This window comes from Ipomoea nil, unplaced genomic scaffold (genome assembly GCF_001879475.1).
Source record: "Ipomoea nil cultivar Tokyo-kokei standard unplaced genomic scaffold, Asagao_1.1 scaffold2749, whole genome shotgun sequence".
NCBI classification, from domain to species: Eukaryota; Viridiplantae; Streptophyta; class Magnoliopsida; order Solanales; family Convolvulaceae; genus Ipomoea; species Ipomoea nil.
The window spans coordinates 466,288-474,344 of NW_017619177.1; the positions used below are offsets into that span (position 1 = coordinate 466,288).

Below are 8,057 nucleotides of genomic sequence, written 5' to 3' on the forward strand. Positions count from 1 at the left end.
TGCCCCGTAAGAGGATTTCCTTGGTGGTGATATCTTTCACAATAAAAAAAATGAAGGATGAAACTCAAAGAACACATTGTTATTTGTAGCAAAACATCAGTGTTGCAAAAATCTCGCCTAGGTGCTAGGCGGTCGGCCGCCTAGGCGGTCCCCATGCGCCTAGCGATTTTTTCAACATTGCAAAACATTGAACAAATAATAAAGAGGTAGACAGACCATGAACATGCAATATATTAGACATCGTGAAAGACATTGAAGGGGTATCAAAAGTATCATGATGACCAACATGACAAATAGAAAGGAACATACCATCACCGACACGTATAGTGTCAGTACCAGTGTACTTCTCCAAGGTAGAAAAGGCAGTTATGTCTGGAGTTGCATGATTTGTGGCTCCAGTGTCCGTAACCCAAGTATGAGAATTTGACAAGGTTTTAGCACCTAAACCATTCTGAAACACCAAATTAGCCTGAGAACCCGGAGCCCCTGAATAGCGCCGAAAACAACTGATTCCCGAGTGATCGAAACAATTACGAATTTGACACTGTTCATTAAGGCGCCAAAAACAATTGACTCCTGTGTGACCGAAACCATCACAAATTTAACACTGAACTTTAAAGTCGCGTCTGGCATGCCGCGATGTGTGGGAGTGACGGTATTTTTTACGGTCGTACGGCATAAGGTACGCTTTTGCAATTTAAATTCGGCTAACTTGTGTTTTTGCTTTGGATTGCAAAGTTACACGTGAATACTTGATTGTTGTTGCTGGGAATTCAGAAAACACGATTCTTCTTCTTCAACTCATTCAGACTAATGCGACGTCTCTAGAAGAGAGTTAACTTCTGAATAAGTACGAAACGTCTCTAGAAGAGAGTTAACTTCCGAATAAGTACGAGATTTCGACGTCAATTCGCTGATGATGTTGGTCGACGAACAACACTTGCCATATTTTTATTTTTTGTTTCTTTTTGAAGAATTGTAAACTTTGTCCATGGAAACCCTAGCTAACTGAATGAATTGTATTGAATGATTTGATTCCAAATGTGCAGATCACATGTATATATAAAGAGAGTGTCCTCAGGGGATAGGGAATCATAATCTAACTCAAATACATAGAGAACTGAATGAATTGTATTGAATGATTTAAATCATTTAATTACAATATGCAGATTACAGGTATATATAATACATAGAGAATTGAATGAATTGTATTGAATGATTTGATTACAAATATGCAGATTACAGTATATATAAAGAGAGAGTCTCAGGGTGACTGAGATAGTGAATCATAATCTAACTAAAATACATAGAGTCCTAATAGTTTCTAGTAAACCTCACAAGAACTATATATATTAAGCAACACATTATGGCTATGCGATGTATATAGGTATATGATATTTAGACAGATCGAATCTATAAACAAAGCCACCAACTCAATCTAATACTGCTCCGATCCTCTTGTTTTGGCAATATATTCACACCCACGATTTTTGATCGGATCATCAATCCGTTCATTTTTTGTTTCGTGTTCAGATCGGTAAGATATTGCATAACTTTATCTTGCAGGATAGACCATGTTCTCTTGTCCATTTATTCACAAATTATAGTAAGTGATTGTTGGTGCCTCATTTACCTTTCATAATTTATTTTTCCATTGGTCTTAATAAGTTGTAATTTAATATTATATTATTAAAATGTAAAGCTTCTTTATATATATATATATATATATATATATATATATATATATATATATATAATAAAAGGTAATTGCTAGTACTTAAAAATTTTATATTATAAAAATGTAAAACGATATCTGCATGCTCAATCACTGCTTATACAATTTATAAAAATTAATAAAAAAAATGTAAATATCTTTTTCTATTTTAGAAATAAAGTAATAGAAATTCCCTTAAAATATAGACTGGAATATAATTCGCATTTATTTTTAAAACAAACATTTTAAGCAAAAAAAAAATACTTTCAATCTTTATTTATCTCCAAATATAGTAACAGATATTACTAATAATTCATGTAATTTATACTGAGGATATATGATAATTCGTAAATGCATAATTACATTAAAAGGGAAGTAAGTCCTATTATATACGGAGTAGTATATAATATAATATTTAATACGAAATTTTAACCAAAAAAAGAAAAAAAAAAATTATAGCAGTTTTCAAATTTCAACTTTGCTAACCCTACTATAAATTAGGTACGCTTATGCTTCTAGCTTTAAGTATCATATCATTTCTGTCTCGATCTCCGGCGACGGCGACAGTAAACTACCGACCACCCTCGATCAGATTTTCGTTTCAGTCGACGTTGTGTTCAAGGAGGGATACGAGATCGATGGTAATAGAAATTGTTTTGAAACACAAAAGCACGATTTTCTTGAGAGATCGGCGGCGGGGTGTGATTGTTGATTCCTATGAGAGAAACACCGATTCGAGCGTTTCATTTCATTTGCCCTTGGATTCTGTTGTTGGGTTGTCCTATTTCAACTTCAGGCCTTTCAGGGCCCAAGTTTTTGATCGGATCCCGGGATTGGCTCCCTCCATAGCCAGCGAGCTTTCCCGACAAATGTTCCAGATGCGCGACGAGTTTCACTTGACCGTCTGGGCCTCAATGACGACAACGGTATACTGGTGGTCATGGCTCGTGTGGAGATTGACGAGGAGGAGGAGCCGATCCCGCAAAGGAGTTTGGATTTGGGTGAGATTAACGGGTTGAAGCAAGAAGGGTTCAAGATTAGTGGTGCAGAAAAGGAATCATCATCTTGTTCTATTTGTTGGGAAGAGTTTTCGGTGGGAGTGAATATTACGCCATTGCCATGTTCTCACAGCTTTCACCATAGCTGCATTGCTACCTGGCTTGAGAAACATGCAACCTGCCCTCTTTCCCGATTCCACATCACACAACCATAGCTCGGAATGGGAAGGTTTAATTTACAGCATGGGATACAAAAATGGGAATGAAGGTTTAATTTGGGGCTTTAATTTGGACAATTCAAAAGCTCTCAGGCAATTAAAAGGGGCTTTGGTTTTTACTTGTCAAAAACGATGCGAGAACTTCAAAGATTATAACTTCTGTACTGTGGTTTGTATACAGTCAATGATTCACAAATCAACAATGATTGGTTAATTATTAAAATTTAGAATTAGTAATGGGACAATGTTTGGTCAATTATGATAAAATTAATAGTTACTTTTACATGTAAAATCATAATGATTTGCAATATGCTTAATCTGGATATTCTAAATTTTTAAATATATTTCGTAATATTTCTATTGTATTTGATACTAATTATTGTTTTTTTAACTATTTGGTTTTCAAATTCTTTTATCATTTCGTCTTTTATATATTCTATTTATGTAGGAGATGTTCATGCATAGGTAAATAAATATTGAATTTGCTTATTTAAATCGGTAGTTTAAAGTATATAAATGCAAGATAATATATGAGTGATTGATTATATTGTCACTAAAATAAATGTTTGCAACTTTGTAATAACGATAGTCTAAATACTTAGTCTAAAAACGATAGTCTAAATAAATACTACTTTTGATTTAAATTTCTCTAATTCTTCTTAATTCTCTTTTGGGTAGCATTGTCATTGTCTTCATATTCAGTAGATGTCTTTTTTTGTTTTTTAATTGGTATTTTTAATTGGTAGTGTGTAATGTGCAATTGGGTTACTGGTGGTAGCACAGATGAATTCATTGTGCAATGAGAATGTGGTGTAGGAAGCTTTAGATTTTCTTGTTGTGTATATGATGGGATGTTAGTTATACTATTAACTCTTTAGCTTACCAGCACCTATTGATAAGGTAGTGGTAGTTTTTTTCCTATACGTTTCATGCGTTGACAGATTGTGTCGTAGGTTATTATGTGAAAGTATTGAACAAAATCTTAATATTTATTATATTTGTATAAAATACTTGGTAAATAAATATATATAACATATTTTGTATTATAAGTTTGATATTTAATTACAAGATAATGTAAAAAAAAAAAGACAATGGACAATGTAGTGAATATAATAAGTTAATAAATTTGAAGGTAATGAATCTTTGAATTGTAGAAAATAAAGATTATATAATTATTGAAATTATATCTTTTTTACAAAAAATTTATAATGAATGATTTTTTTTAAATAAAGATATTATAGACATCTAATTCTAAATTAATTAAATGCATATGTATTATTTTTTTGTTGTAGCGATGAGAATTCAAATTCTATTCAGTTATCGGTAGATAGGATTACAAGTGTGTATATCAAAGTCTACCTCTAAACTCTCCTATCTACTAGGCTATTACATTAGACTTAATCTAACACCACATATTAACTACCATAGTCTATAATAATAATAACAATAATTATTAATAACACTCACAGTAGCTACTAATTTATTTAATTTAATAAGAGTAATAAAGTGGCATACATACTTTTCATCAGCAATAATAAAATCATTGATTTTTTTAATTCACATTCGTTGTTGAAACAAATTGTTTTGAGAGTTTGTAAATGACAATTGTTACAATTCCTGTAAATAGAGGATGATAATAAATAATTCAAAATATATAGTTACAATAGATATTGTTATAATGATATAGTAAAAATTAACTTACAAATTTCTTTAGAAGTTTTTATGCATTGATAAAATTGTGATGTGTAAACTTGTTCAATTGGAGCAAGTGGGATTTCAACATTGTCAATTATTTGAAAAATGGTCCTACCGTTTTAGCGTCCAGGTGTAATTGTATTTTCCAGTCAACTTTATTAAAATCTTAGGTGAGTTATTTGTTTTGTAGAACGAAATTTTTCAAACATGAAAATCTGACATGCTCTACCAAAGGAGTGGCACGTCAAGATTGTGCAAATTAGAGGCAACAAGAACATTTCCTATACCACGTCACAACTGAATCTTTGTTCTAGGATCTTAAAGATCACCAATTTGATATATTAGGATTAGACAATAAAGAAATCGCAAATGACAAGTCTACAACAACACTAGTTGGCAATAAAATATCATTAACCTCAAGATCATCTGGGAGCTGAGGCATCAAGATCCAAAAATCAAGAAATAGAACAAGATCGAAATGGTCTTATTATTGCCCAAGAAATTACTTAGACACAACTAAGCTCATCTGGAGTGAAGAGGAGCGCAGCTCAAGGAGACATAGATCATCTTTAATTTCACTCAAAGGCTTACATCTCTATAAGAAATTCTCAAACAAAGCAACTTGAGAATTTCATTATCTTCTTGTATCACATGAGATTAAATTTTGAACCTTGTTGCTTTTATAGAGGGAGATTTAAAGCTTATAGGAAAGTGATTACACGCCTGAAGATATCAAATGATTCAGTTTTTGTTCCCTGTTGTATTCTATATTTTTGTTGTATCTCAAATGTATTACAGAATACAAACACTTTTTCCAACACTAAGCATACAAATTAAATATGTGGTGTGATGCTATGATCTAGTAAATTTCATAAGTAATTATAACACCAAGTTTATATATTTAAGGTAAAAGGAGTCTAGGCAAAGGATTTGATCTTCTAGATGCATTAGTCTTAAGGATAGGAGTGCTTGAGTTTAAGATGGGAATGCACACAAGAATCACGACCTAATGAGGTACGTACTCCGTAGGTACTCGGTACTGGAAAAAAGACTGAAATAGGACAAAAATGCTTCCCATTTCACAAAATATGACAGTTTTTTTTTTTGGACAAATTTGTGAAAACTTCGTTTGGGACATGCGTTTTAGGCATGTCCCAGTTCTTTTTTTATTTTTTTATCCGTTTCCAAAGACGCAAATAGGATTTGCGTCTTTGGTATTGTATACCTCAAACGCATTAGGTAAATGCGTTTGACGTATATTATTAGTATATGGTAAAACGAATGTACGAGATGCGTTTGGAGTATTATACGTCAAACGCATCTCGTACATGCGTTTTAGTCGCCGGTCAGTTGCCAGAGACTGAGAATTTCTTTGAGTGGCGGTGCAAGCGCTCCCGTCGAAGTTGGCACGCGGGGAACGATCAGATCACTCTTAAAGAAGGAAATCGAATATTTCAGAAAGCTGGAAATGGAGTTTTCTTGCGGCAGATCCCCATTGAAGCCTCAGAGCTCTGTGGGTGGTGGTTCTTCATCTTCATGGCCTGGTTTTGGGTTCTTGATGATGTTGAAATGGAAGAAGAAGAAGAGAAGGGTGAGTGGAGGAAGAGGATTACAGAGTGTTTGCTCTCTGGTGGATGTTTCTGACACCCATAGGATGAACAAAATCCGAGGATTCAGCTATGTAACTTAATGGGAACCCGCAGGTGCCCGGAGAATGAAACTTCTATTTACCTTGAAGAACCGTGTTCGAACATGCATGAAAAAATGGTTGCTTCAATATAATGGTGATTAATTTAATTTCTTTGGGTGTTGTTTATTGATATTGTTTTGTGGAACTAAAATAAAATCTGCATTGAATCATAATGAATTTCTCCAACTGCGATACATTATTTATATTCAGAGTGGTGTTTATGTTGTCATCTGGGTTGAAATATGTGAAGATTTTGTTGGTGTTTCTGTTCTTGAAAAGAATTAGGAGATGGGAATGTTTTGGTGTTGCAGGGTTTCTGAGATTAAGAAGATGAGGAAGCAGAATCCCTTGAAAAGCTCCAAGAGTAATGTGAATGAGGCAGGGACTTCCACCAAATATGATAATGAAGGGGGCCTTGCCAGAAGTATTTCCATGAAAACAGGTAAGGTATCATTAATTGGAAGCTAAGATAAAAACTTGTTTGATTCCTTGGATTTCCAATAAGATATATAGATTGTGAGTTTCTGTTGCCCCCATTATCGAATTATTGTAATTTTCTTGATTCGATGAAAAAAAAAAACACATTTTTGAATGGGGTGCAGGGATGAACAAGCAAAAGCAGCTAGTAGAAGACATGTTAACCACCCGAATCTCGTGAACCTGTTGGGATATTGTGCTGATGGGAATCAAAGGATTCTAGTATACGAGTTTATGCGCAATGGGTCATTGCAAGATCACCTTTTTGGTATGCATTCATATCAGATTTCTTATGTTTTAGTAGATGCATTCATACAGTAAGTCTTATCTGCTGCTTTCCAGATTTGCTTCCAGGCAAGAGGCCTATGGATTGGTATACCAGAATGCAAGTGGCCAAGGGTGCAGCTCAGGGGCTGGAATACCTGCATGACACAGCCAATCCTCCAATAATCTATCGCGATTTCAAAACATCAAACATATTGTTGGACGAGTTTTTCAACCCGAAGCTCTCTGATTTTGGGTTCGCAAAGCTAGGCCCAACCGGGGAGCAAGATCACGTGTCTACCAGGATAATGGGCACATATGGGTATTGCGCCCCCGAGTATGCTATGACAGGACAGCTCACAACCCGGTCTGATGTTTACAGCATCGGAGTTGTCTTTCTGGAGATCATTGCAGGGAGGAGAGTGATTGATAACACCATACCAACTGGGCAACAGAACCCGGTTTCTTGGGTTAGTTTTAGTCTATTCATCTGCAACTTAAATCCTTAAATCCTTAACCCAAAATTATGTTCTTTTTGCAGGCAAAACCAATTTTTACTGACAGGCAAAGGTTCACAACATTGGCTGACCCTAGGCTTGAAGGACACTACCCACCAAAGGGCATGTACCAAGCTCTTGCTCTTGCAGCTATGTGGATCCAAGATGAAGCTAATATTCGGCCTCTAATTGGCGACGTTGTCAGTGCCCTCGAGTACTTATCCGCCCCAAGCGAGGAGTGGAACAGCACAGCCGATGTAGACGAATCCAATTGCCTGTTCATTCCCCAAGGTGCTTCTGCAAGCACTTCCAGAACCAAATGATCAAGCAAGCAGGTTATGCAGGATGAAGAAGAATGGGTTGATCAAATGATCAGTTTTATTTAAGCTCAGTGGATACATTTCATCTTCCATAGCCCAAAACAAAGATCATAAGTGTTTTTACATTGTTTGATGTGAGTTGAAAACAATACAAGTTTTTAAGCATGTACTATGTTTCAGAAGG

The 8,057-nt window shown here is 34.7% G+C and overlaps 1 protein-coding gene across 1 annotated transcript; it reads left to right on the forward strand.

The window, feature by feature from the left end:
- Positions 1 to 6,603: 6,603 nt before the first annotated feature.
- Positions 6,604 to 8,057, forward strand: LOC109156628 (serine/threonine-protein kinase CDL1-like). Its single transcript, XM_019304481.1, has 5 exons — positions 6,604 to 6,762; positions 6,821 to 6,831; positions 6,918 to 7,060; positions 7,135 to 7,526; positions 7,598 to 8,057. The coding sequence occupies exons 1-5, from the start codon at positions 6,604 to 6,606 to the stop codon at positions 7,874 to 7,876; spliced, it is 984 nt and encodes a 327-aa protein (XP_019160026.1). The 3' UTR covers positions 7,877 to 8,057.

Bases quoted from the DNA above. Each gene is read 5' to 3' on its own strand.
- LOC109156628 (XM_019304481.1), top strand. From the start codon at position 6,604: ATGGGAATGTTTTGGTGTTGCAGGGTTTCTGAGATTAAGAAGATGAGG. The intron at 7,061-7,134 runs GTATGCATTCAT...GCTGCTTTCCAG, and splicing joins ATTGCAAGATCACCTTTTTG to ATTTGCTTCCAGGCAAGAGG. The intron at 7,527-7,597 runs GTTAGTTTTAGT...TTCTTTTTGCAG, and splicing joins AACAGAACCCGGTTTCTTGG to GCAAAACCAATTTTTACTGA.